Raw genomic sequence first — 22584 nt, 5'->3', positions numbered from 1 at the left:
AGGTTAGTCTCAATGTAACGCCTAAGAACTAACACAAGATGATGCAAACATTGATCAAATGAATCACCAGAAACCATAAAATCATCCATGAACACCTCCATTAAATGTGAAATAAAATTTGAAAATATGCTCGTTATACCTCTTTGAAAAGTAGCCGGTACGTTGCACAATCCGAAAGGCATTCTTTTGAAGGCGTAAGTTCCAAACGGGTAAGTGAAGGTGGTCTTCTCTTGATCCTCAGGTGCAATAGGTACCTGCAAATAACCTGAATAGCCATCTAAAAAACAAAAATGTGAGCGACCAGCTAGCCTTTCTAACATTTGATCCATGAATGGGAGCGGGTAGTGGTCTTTTTTAGTGGCTTTGTTCAGTTTCCGATAGTCTATACAAACCCGCCAACCAATCTGCACTCTCGTAGGAATCTCTAAGCCCTCCTTGTTGGTAACTATTGTAGTTCCTCCCTTCTTAGGTACAACATGAATTGGACTTACCTACTTTGAATCGGCTATAGGATAAATGACATCGGCTTCCAACCATTTCAAAATTTCAGTCTTAACTACCTCTATCATTGGTGGATTCAATCGGCGTTGGGGGTCTCTTTTGGGAACTGAATCTGGTTCCAAGGCTATCTTGTGGGTACACAAAGTCATACTAAGTCCCTAAATGTCAGCTAGTGTCCAACCGAAGGCTTCTTTATGCTCCCTAAGAACTCTAAGCAACTTAGATTCTCGCATCTCGGTTAAAGCATTCGACACTATCAATGGTAAAGTTTGATTTTCCCCCAAATAAATGTACTTCAAATTTTTGGGCAGCTCTTTTAAGTCCATTTTAGGTGGTGAAATCAATGAAGGGGCTTGCTTACCAGTTACCGTAAGATTAGGGAGAATCGGCTTGAATCGTGTCAATTTGGGCGAGTCTAAAGCGCAAACTGAGTCAATTAAAGAATCAGAAATGATAAACTCCTGCTTGTCGATATAAAAAATGCTCTTAGCTAGAACGCTTTTCAACTCGTCTTCTTCCCCTAATTCATAGACATCTTGAACAAAATTGTCAATTACATCAAGAGTAAATACAGAATTAATATCAGTGGGATATCTCATAGCATCAAATATATTAAATTTAATTATCTCACCATCAAATTCCATTGTTAAGTTCCCTTTATGCACATCAATTTTCGTTCTAGCTGTCTTAAGGAAGGGCCTACCTAAAAGTAAGGGTACATCAACTGAGTTATCACCAGCTCCCATATCTAAAACATAAAAATCAGCTGGAAAAACTAACTCATTCACTTGCACTAGAACATTTTCTAAAACGCCATCAGGATAGGTATTACTTCTATCTGCAAGTTGAATTATCAGTCCCGTGTCTTTTAATGCACCTAATTGAACTTTATCGTAGATACTCCTAGGCATGACATTTATAGAAGCTCCTAAATCGAGCATAGCTCTAGCAAGTTTAAGGTCTCCTATCTTACAAGGTATCGAAAACATTCCAGGATCTTTACATTTAATAGGAAGCTTCTTTTGAAATACCGCAGATACATTTTCGCCTAGACTAATCCTCTCATTTCCAATTAATTTCCTTTTAGATGTGCATAATTCTTTTAAAAACTTAGCATATCTAGGTACTTGTTTAATTGCATCAATCAATGGGATATTAACTTGTACCTTACGGAAAGTCTCTAGAATTTCAGCATTGATGTCGTCTGACTTTTCCTTCCTCAAACGCTGTGGAAACGACGCCTTTGGCACATAAGACCGAGGCTGGTTATTAGCATCTTGACTTGCTTGAGCTCGAAGTTCGGGAACCCTTGTTTTCTACTTAAAATTTTCTATATCGCGCAAAGTAGTGGACTATTGTGAACATGATTTCCCTGCTTCCTTTGGAGCTGCTTGCGACGGTTGTAAATCAGCCTTTGGCAAGGCTAAATTTTCCTCTTTAATATCACTAAATCAGACCTTTCTTACCTCAGTTTCGTCTACCTCATCGCTGTTTTGGGCCTTCTTTAGTGACGATCTCAATTCCTTCCCACTTTGCAAATTTATAGCACTGACATTATCCCTCGGATTTGCCATAGGCTGTGATGGTAACCGGTTATTTACCTATGCTTGTAAGTTCCCAAGATTAACATCGGTCGACAAGGCTCTGGTTTGCAACTGCTTCACTGCCAATTCCAATGACTGAAATCTTCCATCGATTTCCTTCTTCTGATCAGCCATCATTTTCATCATTTGTTCAAGCATGGTATGGGTTTTGGTTTCAGCACTAAGGTTTTGATGGTTGGGTTGTTGCTGTGACGAATTATATGGTCAGGAATTTTGCTGCTCAAATCTCGGAGGTGTGGCACGGTTTTGGTATCTGAGATTGGGGTGGTCTCTCCATCCCTTATTATAGGTAGCTGAATATGGATCATACCTTCTCTGATTTGGAAAGACGGCGTTAGCTTCCCCTTCCTGTAATGTTGGACACATATCTTTGGTATGTCCTTCCAAACAACAAATGCCACATAGTGAAGCTTTCGCTTTACCTCCAGTCATCAATTTACTTACCATAGCTGTTAAGTTATCTAACTAAGCCTCCATCATACTCGACTGGCCCTCATCCATTCATTTACCCAAATTGGACCTCCTGAGACCGAATTCCTGTGTATTCTGCGCCATATTAGCAATCAAATTTCGGGCTTGCTTCGGAGTTTTATCAACCAATACACCTCCACTCGCTGAATTAATCATTCCTCGATCTTGTGGCATCAACCCCTCATAAAAATATTGTACTAAAAGCTGTTCACTAATCTGGTGCTGTGGACAACTCGCACATAGCCGTTTAAATCTTTCCCAATACTCGTATAATGACTCACCTACCAGTTGCTTAATTCCACAAATTTCCTTCTTGATTGACCCTATTCTCGATGCTGGAAAGAACTTCTCAAGAAAAGCTTTGTGCAACCCTATCCACGCCGTAAATGAACCTGACGGCATATAATATAACCAGTCCTTCGCCAAACCTTGTAACGAGAAAGGAAAAGCTCGGAGCTTGATTTGTTCCTCTTCAATGCCATCTGGCTGCATAGTCGAACAAGTTATTATAAATTCATTAACATGACGGTAAGGGTCCGCACCTGGTAGTCCATTGAATTTCGGCAACAAGTTCAGGAATCCCGAATTAATCTTTAATGGCCTATCAAGGGCGAGATAAGTGATAGATGGTGGTTGCGCAGCCAAGTTAGGAGCGGCCAATTGCTTCAAGGTCTGGTTGGCCATGTTGATATCCTCTGAAGCGTTAGGCTCAACGTGGGGGTTGGAATGTTCAGCTTGCTGGCCAGTGGTGTTAACAGGAAACTCTGATGTTCGTCGTCCACTCCTTAATAACTTATACTAAAGGGTCAAATCTACCTGCAAAGACAAAAACAATAAAACAAAATAAGTTCTGAAAATCAAATAGATTTGACTACGTCGCTTCCCCGGCAACGGCGCCAAAATTTGGTAGCTGTCGTTTACGTCTGCCAAATTAAACTCACATACTTAACCTGCATTAACTTGTAATATAGGGTAAATAGGGAATCGTCCCACGAGGAAGCTTGCAACAAATCTATTCGAAGCGATTTAAAATTAAAGTAGTGTCAAAAAAACACATGCGAAACAAAAGAGAGGAAAAAATGGGGGGAGTTTATGTTTTACGATTGCTAAAAATAGTCTCAAGTACTAAATAAACTTTGGCTCGAATTAAAACTACTGTGGAGAAAATATCAAGAGAAGAATAATGCTTAGTTATTGACGCCTTAATCCACAAAGCACAAGTCCTTTGTAACTTGAAATTAAGCTAAGAAATCAAATTAGCAGCAAGGCTGAAAAATCACTTACGAAGCGACTTCCTATCCCTAGTAAATTATTCAATTAGAGAACGTCCATGATTGAAATTTACATTTAATTATCTTTATGTTGACTTGTTAAAGGTTTTTAGAGATTTAGAGACTTCGCCTGGCCTTAACCAAAGAAAATCCACCAGCGACTTCTAAGATTAAATCTGAAGTTGTCTTAATTAGCTACGGCCAATTAATTATCACTAATTCTAAGCTTAATTGAGAAATTCGATTCCTCAATTTGCACTTAAATGATTATAAGAAAATTTCCCAAATTAATTAGGTGATCACTCCAATTGAATTAGGAAAAAAATTCTTTGGAAGATAAAAATCAAACAATTCAAGAATGCCAAATTTGATTTTAGAACAAAATAAATTTTTAAATCACTTGTGCTCGGTTTCATAAGTGTCTAACTAAGCGTAAATAAACTAGCCACTCATAGCTAGTAAAACAGAACACGAATCCATTGAAAAGAACATGAATTACAAACTGATTCTTGGAAGGTAAAGTTCTTCAAGTTGTCTGATTTCCCTTCTCCGAATTAGCCGAATTTACTAGCTGCTACTCTAGCTCCTTGATCGGATTTGCTGGTCCAATTTTAGAAAATTCTGCTTGCTTAAATCACGCCTTTCCTATGCTGCTGTATGTTTTTCTCTCTGTTTCTTCTCCTCGTTCCAGCTGCTGATCTTCTCTATTTATGGGATAATATCCTCCAATCAATTCAAAAAATTAAAATCAATCTTATCCCCATTTATCCTAGCTGAAACCGTCACATGAAAACAGCTTCAGCCTAAAAGAATTCTATTTTATTTGAACTCTTCAAGGCTGATTAAATTTCCTTGAATCACTTGAGGTCGGCCACCACTTGCAAGAAGGGAATTTGGGGAATTAAAATTAATTCCCTTGCTGATTTTTTTGTCGCATATTCGGCCTGCTGTACATCCAATTTGGACCGAATTTCCTTCTTTGTTTAATTGTCAATTCAATTTCTTTAAAACCAACATCTGACCACCCTCGTCCAGCGACCTTATTTATGCGAGTTACCTCCCAAATTGAGCTTATACGGACATCAACCTGCACATGAAATAAAGTGTTGAATTGGAGTGCAATTAAATTATTACAGCATAGAATGTTTCTAATCAATTCAAGCTGAATTATAACTTAATTAACCGAAAATCAATCAACAATTTAAATAATTTAAGTGAATAAATTAAGCTCGAAATCAAACTTAACATTTGTCAATTTCTTTTTCTTTTAACAACTCCTCTACCTTACATGCTCTCTCAACTAGAACAACAAACTCTTTTATCTTTAAAACGCCACCTAATAGTCGAATATCGAAATTTAGCCCATCCTCAAATCTTTTGCACATGGTAGCCTCTGTAGACACACTCTCGAGCATACTTACTGAGTCTGACAAATTCACGTTCATACTCAATTACAGTCATCTCACCTTGCTTTAACTCAAGGAACTCTTTTCTTTTCTGGTCAATAAATCTTTGCCTGATATACTTTTTACGGAACTCATCCTGAAAGAAATCCCAAGTAACTCTCTCGCTTGGTACAACTGGCACAAGAGTCTTCCACCAATAATAGGCTGAATCTCTAAGGAGTGAGACAACACACTTCATGCATTCCTCAGGTGTACAGGATAACTTATCAAAGACTCTGATAGTATTCTCGAGCCAAAATTCTACTCTCTCTGCATCATAATCTTTAGTAGCCTGAAACTCTTCAGCCCCTTGTTTTCTAATCTTATCAGTTGGTGGCCTTTCTCTTATAATTGTACCTATGATTGGGGGAGCTACATGGGGAATCGGAGAATCATGAGGGGGTGGAGGTCTAACAGCCAGATTCGTACAAACGAACTCGGCAAACCATTCATTCATAGCTTGGAAGAAGGCTTTTTGAGCCCTTCCTCCTTGACTAACTGTAACGGGCCTTTCACTACTATCTGGTGGCACTGTTCCTTCTGTTGGAGCGGGTGCATTACTTTCTACATCATCTACACCAACTCGTTCGGGATCCATAACTATAAAAGAAAAACATTTTAAAATCGTCAAGAGTCGTCACACTATCAAAATACAAGTATGGCATGTATAGCTAAACTCTTATTCATATTGAATATTCCAACAACTGACTAAACTCTCACTCTGATACCAATAAATGTAACAACCTTACCCGAGACTGTGGCTGGAGTCGAGCACGAGGCGTTATCTGACTTAACTTACTAGTCCGGAGCATAAAAATTTGCTTTTAAAGTTAATTCACCCACGTTCATCAATACGTCCCTAAAAAGAACCCTCGAGGCCTTAAAACATGCAATGGAAATGGTTCGGGTCCAAACCGGGAACATAAAAATTTTTCGATTACTTAAACAAATCAAAATAATTTATTTCACTATTCACAATAAAATTGTCCACCTGCGTAATAGTCACTAATTTAATTATAACTCGAGCTACAAAACTTGAAATTTAGATACGTAAATTTTACTTGAAACTAGACTCATATATATTCTTACCAAAAAATTTCCAAATTTTTTTGTTTAGCAAAATAGTACAGTTTATTTGTTAGTCTCCCCTGTTTCACTGTCCAATGGTTCTGACCTCTATTCACTAAAAATCAATTATCTCATTTTATAGACTTCATATGGTGCTTTCACTTGTTTTTTTTTTGAAAATAGACTCACTAAAGAATCTATACATATAAATTATGACTCATAATTATTTCTGTACAATTTTTAATGATTTTCTAAAGCCAGAATAGGGGACCTCAAAAACCATTCTGACCCTGTCTTACTAAAATTCAAATATCTCTTAATATAAAATTTCTTTGCCTACACCGTTTCTTTTATGTGAAAATATACTTGATAAGATTTAATTATATATCTGATTCACTCTATAATTCCATTTCTAATATTTTTGGTGATTTTTCAAAGTCACATCAATGCTGCTGTCCAAAAACTGTTCCATTGCAAATTTTTACTCTTTTATAATTTCTTTGTATTAACTATCAATTAGGCATACATAACACCAAAACATGTTCTTAAATAGCCATTTCAATAGCTAATGATTATCGAGTACTTCCATGCTATTCATTAGCCATATCATTAGGATACAAACACAAAATGACTAAGTCCCTATACATGCCATAACTTAATTGTTCGAATCATAAAATACCGAGATGTCTGTTGATAGTGTGAAACGATCTCTGACGTCCTTACGATCCCCAAATTAGCCTGGTGATACTACAAAAAAAGAAGGAAAATAACGGGAGTAAGCGTAAAGCTTAGTAAGTTTAGAAGAAAATAAATAACAACATTTATCATAAATGATTATACCCATAAATCATCATCAAGTATCATGGTCTTTTCTTTTTCTTTACTTACTCTCTTACTTTTTTACTTATTTGCTTAATTAAATAACTCATGATTATAACTTACTCCTCACTTGTTGAAATTTCTTTCTCAACTTATAATTGAGATATTCTTAACCCTTATAACTCACTTGAATATCTTTATTATGCTTTTACCTGAACTTTCATGTAACATAGTCCATTTACTAGCCCGTTGAACCACTTGGAATACTAAGGATACTGGGGTCTCCTGTCTGATAATAACATGCCAAAGCCATATCCCAGACATGGTCTTACATGGGATGTTTCTTGTATTACCAATGTCATATTCCAGATATGGTATTACATGAGAGTTCTCATATTAGTGCCCATGCCATGTCCCAAACATGGTCTTACGGGAGACCTCTCATCTCGGTGCCAACGTCATGTCATTCGTATCCGATATATTCCTAAGGTTTCAACGAGTTATTATCATTGATTCTCTGCCATCTTATACTTGAGTCAACATTAAATAATTTCATGAAATAAATACATAATTGTTAGAAAATAACAACATTAATAATAATTATTGAAATATTGCATTTATTTACCGTAACCTTACCTCGGTACAAAATATGATCAAATCTAGTAACATAGTCCTCAACATTTTTCTTTCCCCGGTCTACCTCTGGATTTTGTTCTTCTTGATATATAATAGAAAATTTAGCTTATTTAATACTCACATTCATTAAAACAGTCCTTGACTAGAACTTTGGCAAAATTATGATTTTGCCCCTAAACTTTTGCATATTTACACTTTTGCCCCAAAGCTCGGAAATTAAACTTCATCCCTTATTCTTATGTTTTATGACATGCTGAACATCTTTCCCTTCTATGGAAACATAAAATTCCCACTCTAACATTTACTTATGAACATTAGGTATTTTTACCGATTATGTCGTTTTACTCGTTTTCACTTAAAATCGCCTAGCAAAAGTTGTTTAACATAATTTCAAGCTTCATATTCTACCATAAAACATCAAAATAAACACATTTCACCTATGGGTATTTTCCAAATATGAACCCTAACATAAATTAATGGTAGAATAAGCTAAATCGAGCTACGAGTACTCCAAAAACATAAAAAAAACCTAAAAAACAGGGCTTGGATGTACTTATAATCAAGCTTGAAAGTGGCCAAAACCCTAGCTATGGAGAACTTGTAAGTTTCGACTATGGTGGAAGAAATATGAGCACATTTTGGCTTTATTTTCCTTTTTAATTTATTTAATTATCAAATGACTAAAATGCCCCTAACTTAAAAAATCCTATTTCACTTATCTCATGTCCATTTTTGTCCATGAAAATCTAGTGGTCTACTTTCCATTTAAGGACCTCTACTTCATTTATGCACTTTAATTAAATCCTTTATCATCTAAAACTCATCTTTACCCACTTTTGCAATTAAAACCTAATCTGCAATTCAGACATGCAATCGCTGAAATTTCTTATCGGTATTCTAACACATGCATCCAATCAATCGGTAAATCATAAAAATTAATTACAATGAACTTTACTATCTCGGATTCATTGTTTCACAACCCCTGTTTCGTTTAGGCCCTATTTCAGGATGTTAGACACAATGATTCGCTCAATCAATTGTTCAGTCTTTACTAATTAACACGTAAATTTTAAAATTTTATGGCACAAATAATAAATCAGTTAACAAAAAATTTAAATAATCAAATAATTTTGAAAATAAAGATGAAAGCACCCAATTCGACCAAGTAACAAATCCTAAGAACAAGCCCAGGCTAATCTAAGTGTAAACAATTTTCACAAAATTAAGATTATAAAGACTCCTTGACGACAATGCTCAATCACGAACCTACAAACCATCAATAATCCACGCATGGAATAAAAACTAGAACATAAGCTTTTCACAGTTCAGTGGTATTTTACCAAAATCTGGATAAATGTCATATAAGTAAACTAAATTACAAGCACTCAAGCATTATAATAGCAACATTTAATTCTAAAAGCTATTTAATAAAATGAACCACAATCGAAAAGGATCAAGCATAAAAATCATAGTATCACTTTAATACGACAAGGTAACATATAAGTTAACCATTGCACATTCGACGCCATGAAGAACCAATTAGCCCAAGTAACCATTTGTGGGAAAAATATGTCGAATACAAGAGTATCCATCCAAATCTTGTAACGAGACGATATAATGATAATAATACTCCAGTGCGTGTAAAGCATGACTTAGCCAACCAGCACACCAAATGCGCAAAGCGCAATGATACGATTCTGCCAAGTGTATATAACAGCCCGCATTAACACATATTTAAAGAGTTCTATACTCTATGGCATGTCAATTATACCTAGAAAACTTTCGTATAACATTTACAAGGGTCGAGAATAAATATAACATTCGTTTTCAATTAGTGACCACATGTGCATACTTTCAATACACAATATCAATAACAAGAGTATTCAATTTATAACACATTCACAACAACTAGTAATTTAGAAAAATTATAAAATATTTAAACTATAGGGAACACATATAAAATCATTATGAGTCAATTCACTCAAGTGACACAAACAAAAAGAAACTCGAGCATAACCTAATAGACAGAAAAACAAAAATTACAAGATTATATAAAGAAACATATGTTAACTAAATTATATCAAATCCTAAAATTGAAAGTAACCAAAACTAGATTTGAATTTTATTAATGTAATTAAACTAGATTCTACAATAAAATCAAGCAATTAGATGTAATTAGTTCATTTAATCAAAGTTAATATCCTACATCTAAACATGTAATTAAATAATAATAAATCACATATAAAATCATTACGAGTAAATTCAATCAAGTGAAGGCAACAAAAAGAAACTCGAGCATAACTTAAAAAATAGAGAAATAATGATTACAAGATTACATAAAGAAATATATCTTAACTAAATTATATCAAATCCTAAAATCAAGTTCAAAATTAAGCTAACAAAACAAACTTACATGAATTTAAAACTAAAATAATTCTTAATGTTCTAACTCATCTTAACCAACTAAACATCAATATTTACTAAATGCGTCAATTAAAAAACTATCCTCAATACAAGTAATTGGGGGTAGTTTATTGAAGGATTTAAAGTAGCAAATTCAAGCGACAATGGCAGCAATGATCTGAACCAAGTTGTAACAATAACTTGGAGCAAAGCACTTAATAATTATAAGAGGGATGATCATTAGAGAAATAGTAAGCAAAACAATATGTTTTTTTTTTCAAATAATGATGGCCTAGCTTGGAAAAGTAGGCTGATTTCTACACCAAATTAGGTTTAGGGCAATCGATTATTGGGCCTTTGGACAATTATCAATGTAAAGTGCCCTAATTCTTCCCTTGATCAAACTAGTCCTTGAGCTTTTAAAACTCCTAATTTCAATTTTTTTCAAGTCAATCCTTGACCCAAATTAATACCCACTAATTACTAAAATTCAAAAAAATAACTATGCTCCACTCAGTGCTTAGTGGACTGTTTCCGTCAATGCAAAACATAGACAACCATTGGGCTTCATTGTATCCTAGAGGTTTAATTATCAGTAACTCTTTTGCTCACCCTAATATAGGTGGGGTGAATAGAACCTTAAAGAAAGTGGCATTGATACACGCCTTGAAACTTTCGTTAATTTCTCATAACTTAATTTTTCTCCCCACACACTAACAAGAGGGTGGTGGATAAGGTTTGTTCATAGCATGGTGGAGATGTCGAGAGCCACAAGATGAGGTGAGTGAGGTGAGGTAAGTACAATAGATAATGGGTTTTTTGAAGGAGGAGATCATTGGATCTTTCTAAAGAGTTAGAAGTCTTAAATAGATAGTTGGTTTAGAGGTGAACCGACTGTGGGTCCCAACCAATAACAGCTTTGATTCATAGGTTAAGTGGTAAGGTTGTGAGGGCTCCTGCCAGGAGGCGATTAGATCGAAAAGGCTACCAGGTATATAGTTGGTGATGGAGAGCAACGACACTCATTAGAATGTAGCGAATGTGATGGGAGAGTCTTTAGCATATCATTGGTAATAAATGGACTAGCAAGAATCGTCTGATGAAATATAAGTAAAGTAAAATTAAAATTATAGGATAGATATTTATTTTAAAACATTATTTATAATATATTCTCTATAATTTAATAAAACCTTAATTAAATTTATTCAAATAATTTAACTTATTCCAATTTGATTAAATTATATTTTAAAATTGAAAAATTAATTTAAATAGCTCTAGTGTAAAATCTAAATGATGCAACTTGAAATAATTTAAATTTGACAAATCCAAAGTTTTGCTCGAGTACCATGTACAAGAAATAATCTAAATCTATGCATAGATACCCAGGGGCGTAGCCAAGGGGGTTGGCAGGGGCACCAGTCCCCCCTAAAATGGTAAAGTTTTCATTTAGGCCCTTTAATTTTTTTAAAGTTTTAAATTAGTAAATGTAAAATTGTACTTTGGCCCCACTAAAAATGATAAAAATTTGATTTAATCTTTTAAAAACTATAAAGATATAGGCTATTCAAATGATGAAATTGCATTTTTAGTATAGTAAAAATTAAGATTTAATTTCGCCACCTAAAACATTTTTCTACTTTCGCTCTTGTATGAAATACTTCCAAATAAAATCAACAGCATTAAATGTTTTTCGTATGCAATAATAAATGCTACCTACCACTTTTGGATTTTTTTACTTTTTCAAGAAAACTCATATTTCCAAATTTTAAACTAATAATTAGGTAAAATTTTCACTTACCTAAAACAGATGAAAATAAACCAAATTTTAAAAAATATATATAAATTACATTTAGATTTGATGATAAATTATTTTAGTGTTCATTTTGAATAGTCTAAAAAGTAATTACGATTTGTGAATTCAAAGAATTAGACATGGAGTTAAAGTTCTCTGCATCTTTGCAAAATAACAATCCTCCAGGTGATTCTTCATCTCAATCTTCATTTTCTTCTTTAATTTTTGTTTAACATGTATAATCTTCTATTTAGATTAACCAAAAATTGGTTTTCTTGAATTTATTTGGATATGGTTTTATTGTGTTTATTTGTTCTTGAATACAATTTTACTAGGATAAAAAATGTTGGATTAATATCTTTGTTATTTCTTCTATTTTTCCTTCTTTATAATTTTATTGTGCTTATTTTTGTTTAAATTACCTTATCATCATTATAATATTTCTTGTTGTTGATGTTGTTGTTACAAATATTATAAGATCATTACATAAACCTTCTTTTAGAATAGTTGATAATATAGAAAAATTTTCTTCATTTTTTTCTTTTCATTATTTATTTATAAGTTATACTAAGATTGAGTTAATTTGGAATAACAACTCAATGTTGTCCTAAATATCTTGATAAAAAAATTGAAGTTTTTTACTTTCTAGTTTTCTTTTTCTTATATAAAAATATGAAACTAAGATAAAAATTATTTTGTAATGGAAATGCAAACATATAATTTAGCACAATTGTTGGTAGATAGAAGAGTACAATATTATTTTTAAAAACAACAAACAAAAAAAATGTCACCAGACCCATCACATTGCTTATACCTTTTTTTTTATCGATAATTGGAGAGATGCCTGAATAGGTTAGTGACAAACACATACCTACCTATTGAGGAAAAGGCCAAAATTGTTAGAAACATTACCATAATTGCAATAAAATTTTATTGGTTTGAAAACTTTTATAGCCAAGAAGAATTATTTACTATTGAATACTTTTCATAATAAAATTCGCAATGGTGTTGTCCTACTATAAAAAAATATAAAAATACTTAGTCAACTAGTGATTGGGAAAGATCAAAATTTGTAATAGAAATTTTTCTTGAAAAAGAAAGTGAAGAATGATTGCACTGTTATCACGTAGAACTCTCTTAAATTGAAAACAAACTATTGTCAAGATGTTTGTGTTTGTGTGACATGGAAACTTAGGTTCAATCTTTAGTGTCCTTACTTGTACTTCTAATTACCAAAAAAAACTTTAAAATTTGTTACTTTAGATTCTCTCTGATAAAGATTTATTCATGTTGAATTTAATAAAAAAAAATGGGATAAGAAAGATTATGGAGACATAAAATGTGCATATTTTGGATAAGACATTTCATTAAAGACATATACTTCATTATTCTAATTGATCTATTATCCTATTGTTTTTCTTTGACAACCTACAAAAACTAAAATCCAACACAGACCTTGGAAAAAGGTATGCATATTGTAAACCTAAGAAAAAACCATACCTTAGACCAGAACAATAAAAAAAACATTAAGACTCTACAACAACCGACTATAGCTAGCCTTCCTTAAGGAGATGAAGAAGCATTGCAAATCCACCTTGGTCCCAAAGTCTTATGTTCTCATACACAATTCAAACTGATAGCTTAATCAATAAGAAAGAAAGAAAAAACTTAGACTAGTTCAACAAAACACATTATTTAAGCAAAGATATAACCTAAACATTGGCGAATATATATCAACAAAAGAACTTAATAAGGCGATATATGCCGGGAAAATTCCATTAATTTTCCATTCTCTTATTTCAGGAAAATTAGGCATATATTTAAAACTAAAATTGAACAAATTCAAACTTTAAAAGTAGTCAAACATCCACCTCCACTCACCAAGGCATTAGCATAAAACTCCCCTACCACAATAACCAACCCAACCTAGTCCTCCTGCACATATTTATCTCCCTCCATCTCATCTTCCATGGAAAAATCTTCAAACTCTATGGCAACATTTTTGCCCTAACATTACCATTTTTTGAAAATTGAGATATCACCAACTTCTAGCACTCTTTTTAGATACTACTCCTTTTTGCATTCTAATATCACAATTTATCAAAATGTTCAGTTGGTTAGTTGTGATTAACACCGCACCTTTAGAGAAATTAGAAAGATTGAGAGTGTTCTCTTCCATAGAGATAAAATCTCCCCCAATGACATGCAATGTTTATAATGTCTCCAAGTTGCACCCATGCAAAAGCAACCCTGTAATCTCTAAATTAAACTGGAGGAAAATTGGCTGCAGCTTTAATATCAATAAGTGTAGGGCTAGAGATGATGAAGAGAAAACAATTTGATCCCTTAAGTATAATACTAAACTTTTCTACATTAATTCATAATTTTTTAAAAATAAAAAATGGTAAAATTTATTTCATACAAATAGTAAAAACAATTTAGGATTTCAAAAATTATTTTTTGTAAGCAATTGTTTACTTGTAAATGAACACTTAAATTAATAGCAAATAAGTTATGTCTTCTTTGGATACTATTATTTGCCCAAAACATGCCTTATTTTGAAAAAAAGTAAAAAAACAAGGAGTTTCTTACTTTCTATCATTACTTTAAGGTTTTTTTAGGTAAATTTTCTAATTCTTTCATATTTTAAATACATAGCAATGTGCCGTACAATTTTACCTAGAGTTATATTGTAGAACAAAGTTATTGTCCTTGTCTCTAACATGATTTACCAAATGGTTTTAAATTGATAGACCCAGGAACAGCAGCCCCTGTTCCTGTCGCACCTCCTGAAGCTCAAGTTCAAGTAACAAAGAGAAGAAACAAGAGGGTAAGAACCTAATTTCAAGAGCAACCACACACCTTAGAAATTGAACAGATAACTCTGTTAACTGCCATTTTTTGTAGATATTTTGTGTTATAATTATGGTTGTCTTGAATGCTTTGCATGTCAGTTAAAGCCATTGCCTGAATACATTAATAAATATAATGTTTCTGAAAGGCCACACCCAAATGGAAGGATAGACAAGTTAATCAATCATCTTTAAAAGAATTTTACAACTCTTCCAATCTATTTTTTCGCAAATATATATCGCGTTTATCAATGTTGTCTGATAATATCTCATTATTGCAGTATTATCAAGATAAAGAGTTGAATCTTAATTTTCGATCACTAGCTGAGGTGGAAAGGTATGAATCAAGAGGCATTTACCCTGGGACTGCAAAGAAGAGAAAGGAGAACGAAGACCAAAATGGTTTACATGAACCTTTGCTAGTATGTGTGCTATTTTCATAAACTCTAAAACCTAAACAAGTTTAGTTCTCATATTTATTTACATAAAAAATTTAAGTTTTCCTTGGTGATGATCCTTTTGAGAGTTGAGTCTTTCTTCCCATGTCACTGTTATATTGGCATTTCAACTTTTGCAGGCATTGACTTATGAAGGAACTGAACAATTGACTGTAGAAGAATCAGATGCTTCAACTAAGGAGATAATAATTTATGAGAATATTGAAAATGTAGATACCTACAATTCTCCAATGACGGGAATAAGTATTCCCCAAGAACAATGTCACATGAAAGAACCTTGCAACAATATGTACATGCCTAATCGTGCTACTACTTCAGCACCAAAAGGTATATCTTTCTACTAATTTTTAAGCATATTCTACCATTAACTCCAACTTTTCAATTTTCATAAAGTACACATATCGAATACCTATATCTACTACCTACCCCCTCTCTCTCTCTCTATATATATATTCCTTAGAAAAGATTAATTTTCTTAATCATAGTGTAAACCACCCATAAACATTGTACCCATAAATACTCCTTCCCATTTACACTTCAAATTCTTAAGGCCAATATCATATCTTCATCCTAAGAAATTCACCTATTAATAATAGAAATAATAAGTAAGATTATTTAGAAGAAACATTCACCTACCTATGCCTTGCTCAATCCTCAAAATCTTAGAAATGATAACCCCATCAAATCAACTAGCCTTTAGCCTAAGAGCTTTTCCCATCTGCCATGTTTCTTCTACCTCACGATATAAGACCCACTTTTGTTTAAGAAATCCAAGTCCATTAAGGAATCTTTATAGCTATCTCTAACATTGGGAAAAAGCCCTCCACCTGGCTATTATATATATAGATTGATGTAGCAGCCTTTACACCCAAAGTAGAAATTATTCCCTTCAGCTAACTTTGCACCTCTAACTAGGTATTGCATCTCGTCGCAATTGAGATGAATCATATTGCCAATCTTCTTAAGTTGGTTTCCACTGATGAGAATTGTTGTTTTCCTTAAATCTTAAAATTTAAGAGAGTTACTTTCCGCTGACAGATGATCACCCCATGCTTGAGCAATGTTCTGGAATGTTTTGTAGTTCCAAGATTCTAAGGGAATACCACAAATCGCTACCCATGTAGTTCTATGCTTGAGAAAGGTGAAACAAGACCAATAATCTATCTCAACGAACCATTCCTTCAAATTCCATCAGGAACTACAGCCCTAACATTTTCTTGACATTAATGTCAAAGACTCCATTCTTCTTAACAATTTCAACTTCATAAAACCCTTTCGTAATCCCCACCAAGTACCTGCCCAATTGGCAAACAACCATCATCAACCTTGATGGCTTTCATATCCTCCATATCAAATTTATGAACAACACATGGGTTTTAAATCTCTTTACAATCATAAACAGTCGCCACTTGAGTCCATTTTCCACTCATCTTCATAATATGGTTTAATCTTTCACCAAAACTTTATTTGTTGTTAAATCTTGTAAATCCCACAAATAACTTGTACCCATAAAGCTAAAAGTTTATTTTAGGAAAAACAAGTTTTCTTTTAGGTTGTAAATTTGACTATGCCTAGCTTTAAACTATTTCTATTTTTCAATCAGGACTTCCTACTCTTAGGGTAGGTTCTTTTTTCTTTTTTCTTTTTATATTTTGTTTTATTTGGAGCTACTTCTTCTTCTTTAGAAATAAGTTATTTCTATCTTGTTATGCTAAGATTTAGTGAGTATTGTTTTATTGTCTTCATTTTATAATAATTAATATTTCAATTAAAAAAAAGATAGGATTGAATTTCTTTCTTTGGTTTGGTCTACATAACCTTAGCACAATTGAACAAAACCTAGCTTAATTGAAGTTGAATTTAAGAATAAAAATAAAACTTTCTCCAACTAAAATATATGTACCTATTAAATACAAGATATTGTGATTATGGTTAAGTCACATCAATATGTTTCATATAAACTCCTATGAATTAAGTCCATGAGATCAAAACTAAAACAAAGAGAGGAAGAATGAGAACTTGAGTCATGCACCAGCAATCCAAATAAGAGTATATAGATTTCTATTCAACTCCACCAACCTTCCTCTTACCAACATTACCAAGAAAGAAGCCTATTGTAGAATTTTTTTTAGCTAGGTTGCACCAATTGAAAGCATTTTGAATAAAGTAAATTACCAATGCCCCAATAATATAAATAAGAGTGAGAGAAAAAGAGATCCCTTAATTTTAGCACTAAAATTTTCTATATCAGCTCATAATTTTTTAAAAATAAAAAATGGTAAAATTTATTTCATACAAATAGTGAAAACGATTTTAGTTTTCCAAAAAAAAAATATATTTTTGAAGTAAATGAACACTTACAATTTTATTTTTGGATGTTAGTTTAAGGTTTAAAAAAATTTATAAAAATTATTCAACACGAGGTTTTTAATATTAAACTCTTTCCACATATGTTATATTTGGTTTAGATACCCTTAAGGTTTTTTTAGGTAGGTTGTCATATTCATTTTGTACTTCTTTCATTTCAAAAGGTTAACTAATTATCACGTGTGTTTGTTTTACATAAATTATTTTAGTTTTTTACATATATAGTAGAACAAAGTTATTGTTAAGATAGTATTTACTAAATGGTTTGAAACTGGTAGTCGCAAAAACAACTGGATATATAATACAAGCAACCCCTATCTCTACGCTGCGTCTTGAAGCTCAAGCTCCTACTCCGAAGAGAAAATACAACAAGGTAGGCATCCCCACACCTTAGAAACATAAACAAATAGCTCTATTAACTACCATTTTCTTACACGGTTATTTTGAATGCTTTGCATATCAGTTAAAGTCGCTGCCTGAGTTCCTAAATAATTGGATTGTTACTGAAAGTCTATGCAAAAATAGGAAGATTAATAAAGTAATCATCTTTAAATGACTTTTACAACTCTTATGATCTATTTTTTCCCATATGTAGGCAAATATATATATCTCATTTATCACTGATGTTTGATAATATCTAATTATTGCAGAAATATCACTATAAAGAGCGCAATATTACTCTTCGATCACTTCTTGAGGTAAAAAGGTATGAAACTGATTACATTTTCCCCGTGCGTGGAAAAAAGAAAAATGAGAGTAATGGCCAAAGTGAATCACCAACATCTTTTCTAGTAAGCATGCTATTTTCCTAAACCCTAAATAAGTTTATTTCTCATAATTTTTTCACTTTTCCGTTGTAACGATTCTTTCATGATTTGAGAGTTTCTTCCCCAATCATCATTATATTGGTTTTCAACTATTGCAGTTATTGACTTATGGAGAAACTGGAGAACAAAATGAAGAACTAGAGGCTTCAACTATGGAGAAAACAAATTCTGAGAATATGCACATGTCCAACCTTACTGCTTCAGCTTCAACTGCACCAAATGGTATCTTTCTCTTTCTACTAACTTTTTAAGCATATTCAAGCCCTAACTCCAACTTCCAATTTTCATGAAATACCCATATCTACTGTGTATTCAAATATTCGGAAATATGATTCTTAACTAAAACATATATCTATATCTAGTTCTTTTTTAGAGTTATTCAACCATGGTTTTTTCTTCATTCAGCAAGTAAACATAGAAGAAAGAGAAAGATGAAAACAGTGGTGAGTTCAGAAGTAGAAGCCAGCATTGGAGTCGAACAGAATGGTAAAGCTACCCCAATAGATGTTCCAATCAATGATGAAGCTGCCTCGATAGATGTTCCAATCATTGATGAAGCTTCCTTGATAGATGTTCCAAACAATGATGAACCTACCCCGATAGATGTTCGAATCATTGATGAAGCTGCCCTGATAGATGTTCCAATCACTTATGTTGAGAATTTTAGTGATCTTGGCTGATAAAGATGATCTTTCTCATTATATACTCTGCTGCTTTTATGAAATAATACACATTTAAACAGTGCGTAAACTATTAATAATTTTGGTTTTTAATAATTAACATTAAGATATTACCTTCATTGGATTAATGGGCGAAAGTATTTATTGGGATGTTTTGCTAGATTTTTAACTCAAGGAAAAGGAGTGGTATCCTCTACTTGTCTTAAGAAATACTTTATTTTATAGATATATTTTGTTATCAAAATTAATTGTTAATGCAGAAAGACATGAGTGTGAATATAACCTTATTTAAGGGTTGAAAAAAGATTGTGTAATTTTAGGCATTTTATGAGTGTGGGCGACACGGGTGTGTGGTAGGCTATGTGCCAGGCCATGTGCGAGATCGTGTGCGACACACAATCTAGGCCATTTTGGGTTGTGTGGGCCATACAAATGTATGGGCCCAAGATTTCAAAATTTTTCCCTAGTGTTGTACAAATTGTCCCGATCAACTATAGGCCTTCCGTGGGGTTAGTATGTGTTTATATAAGCCTTAAAGAATGAAATCTGTTAATTTGTTAGTATGAAATTTTACGTAAATAAACACCTGAATGCATGTAATTTGATGTGATATGTTTGATAGTTTATGTATAAGCATGTTCAATATCTGTTATACGAGCATGCATGATATATACATTTTAGTATCTGTTATCTATTATATCTGGAATTATGTTTGTATCTGGCTAATGGGCAGGTTATGTATTATGTGGAGGAAGTGTTCTATGTGAGGCGTTAACTCGCCATTATACCAGCAGCACTACTATTTTTTTCTGAAAAGTGTCGTAAGGACACTAAGTGCTGTGTAGGGCTGGGTGTTTTATACCCCACATGGTGTGTTGGGATGGTCAGAGATGGTGTGTAGCAGATGGGGGTAGGATTGTAATTTTCATGTAACTCTGATTCTGCATGAGACATTCGTTAGTATCTGTTCTGTTATGTATTCAACCTGTGATTCTGTTTCTGTTAAGTTAGACACTGAGTTATAAAACTCACAATCTATTTGTCTGTTACTTTCAGGTAATCCTCAAACTTAGGCAGGTCAATGCGGTAGGAGCTCAGTGCGGCAGGAGCTTGGATATGTCCACTATTTCATAAAACTTTATTTACATAATTTGGCTTATTTAAATTTCCATTGGGTTTGTTATCGTGTTTTTTGGATTTTTATTTTTGGGTTTTGGCATAACTTACGATAAAACGATTTTATTTCGAAAAACAGATATGTTTGTGCAATCAACTGATTTTTGGAAAACAAACTCGATTTTCCAAAATATAACGCCCTAAGAATTTTCGCTGCAAATTATTTGATTTTTTTCAAAATGTAAACAATTAGCGATTTTAACTATTAAGGATAACAAACGTTTTCATATAAAATGGGTTTTTAATTAGCAAAGATACACGAACTTTTTCAATAAGAGAAAGTCAGATTAATAGCTATTTTACATAACATTTCAAGATTTGCCCATAATGTCTAGACCGGGTTTGGGGTGTAAGAGTAACCCTAAAAGAGAGGTGGTGCACTCGGCACGCTTAAATATCAAGGCTTTCAAAGAACCAATCCTAAACATGCATTCATTCTCATATTGTCCTTTTACTTTACTGTTGATAAATTTCTTTTTAATTCATAATTTAAAGCCACAATTAAGGCCACCATAAACAAAAAAATTTCTTTTTGATTTGTTAAACAGCAAAATTAAAATTCTGAAACAAAATCAAAAACAATTTTTGTTATACAGCAAGATTAAATCCCGAAACAAAATTATATAATTAAATTAAAATAAAATATGTGAAATGGCTGGAATAAATCCCAAAACAGAATTATTTGATTACTTCTTTTCTTTGAAATAAAACAATATCGAATAAAATCTTGTTAAACGACAGGAATAAATCCCAAAACAAAATTTAGTTTAATTTTAATACTCCTTTTTGGAAATTAAATCAAAATTAGAATAAAATCCATTGAACGACGAGAATAAATCTCGAAACAGATTTTATTTTAATTTTAATACTTGTTTTGGAAATAAAATCAAAATTGGAATAAAATCCGTTGAACGACGGGAAAAAATCTTGAAATGGATTTTATTTAACTTTAATTTCCCGTTTGAAAATAAAATAAAAAAATGGAATAAAATCCGTTGAACGGCGGGAATAAATCCCGAAACTGATTTTATTTACTTATAATTTGGAAACAAAATTGAATAAAATCTGTTAAACGGCGGGAATAAATCCCGAAACAGATTTTATTTAGTTTTAAAATTCATTTGGAAATAAAAATCGAAATAGAGAATAAAATCTGTTGAACGGTGGGAAAAAATCCTGAAATACATTTTATTCAATTTAAAAATTTATTTTTGAATAAAATGTTTTTTGTCTTTTTGCCTTGGTGTCTCGTTCATCTTGGATTAGAGAATTGCAAAAAAATGATATGTCTTAAGATTGTTAGACAAAACACGTTTGCGAAAAAAATATTTAAATATAAATAAACACATATTTACATATAATGTAAAATATAAATAGAATAATTTATAATTAAGTTGTCCAATACGTCAATCAATAAAAACCGTAAAAAAAGGTGAAATCAAAAATAAGAATAGAGAATTTACTAAGCGTTGAGGCCTGTTTAGCGCAGTACTTGGAGAAACGTTAGCCAAATGTCTCCCAGGATACAACACAATGATCAAAGCAGTAGCTCCTCTGCAGTGAAAAAAAAACAAAACGGTACTTGGAGAAATGTTGGTCAAATGTCTCCAGGATACAACAACATAATGATCAAAGTAGTAGCACCTCTGCAACGATCAACGAACAAACGATTCCTTTTTCTATCATTGAAACGTTGGAAAATATAAAGAGGAAAACAGAAATTTGAGAGTAAAATAAATTCGGTGTGAGAGGATATCTTCTTCAGAATTCATAGCCTTTTATAGGCATTTAGTATGGTGGAATTTTGGAAATATCCACAAAATCTGCCATTAAAGGGGCCAACAAATTAATTTGATTATTGAGCCCGACCGGTCCAGACATTTCGCGTCGCGCCCACATCGTACGGGTGCACCCCAACACCGTCAGGTTTGAACCTGCACCCTTCTGCCTGCACGAGAGGTAGGGTTCCAAGCTTAAATATTCAATCACCCTTCAAGAGGGTTCCCATATATATACACATCTCACACTTGGTATTTAACCAATGTGGGATCTAAGCTTTTACTTTGCCTCAAAAAACATTTCCAAATAGCTTACTTTGAGCATCAATTTCTCATTCATCACTCAACCATTTTGAGCATATGATATACCGTTGTATAGGTCTCATGGAGTAGAATATGAAGCCATAATTTTATGGTTCAACTTTCCACCTCTACC

At 32.8% G+C, this 22584-nt stretch overlaps 1 protein-coding gene across 1 annotated transcript; it reads right to left on the bottom strand.

The window, feature by feature from the left end:
* Window positions 1–659: 659 nt before the first annotated feature.
* Window positions 660–2075, bottom strand: LOC121220335 (uncharacterized). The gene is made up of 2 exons (XM_041100024.1): window positions 1968–2075; window positions 660–1817 (listed from the first exon to the last, which is right to left on the bottom strand). Exons 1-2 carry the CDS (start codon window positions 2073–2075, stop codon window positions 660–662), a joined length of 1266 nt encoding a protein of 421 aa, XP_040955958.1.
* Between the last annotated feature and the right edge of the window lie 20509 nt (window positions 2076–22584).

This window comes from Gossypium hirsutum, chromosome D08 (assembly GCF_007990345.1).
Source record: "Gossypium hirsutum isolate 1008001.06 chromosome D08, Gossypium_hirsutum_v2.1, whole genome shotgun sequence".
NCBI lineage: Eukaryota > Viridiplantae > Streptophyta > Magnoliopsida > Malvales > Malvaceae > Gossypium > Gossypium hirsutum.
This window is presented reverse-complemented; position numbering and strand designations above follow the sequence as displayed.

Coding starts and splice junctions, on each gene's coding strand:
- LOC121220335 (XM_041100024.1), bottom strand. CDS start 2,075: ATGGCAAATCCGAGGGATAATGTCAGTGCTATAAATTTGCAAAGTGGG. Junction 1,818..1,967: donor ATGAGGTAGACGAAACTGAG/GTAAGAAAGGTC, acceptor AATTTTAAGTAG/AAAACAAGGGTTCCCGAACT.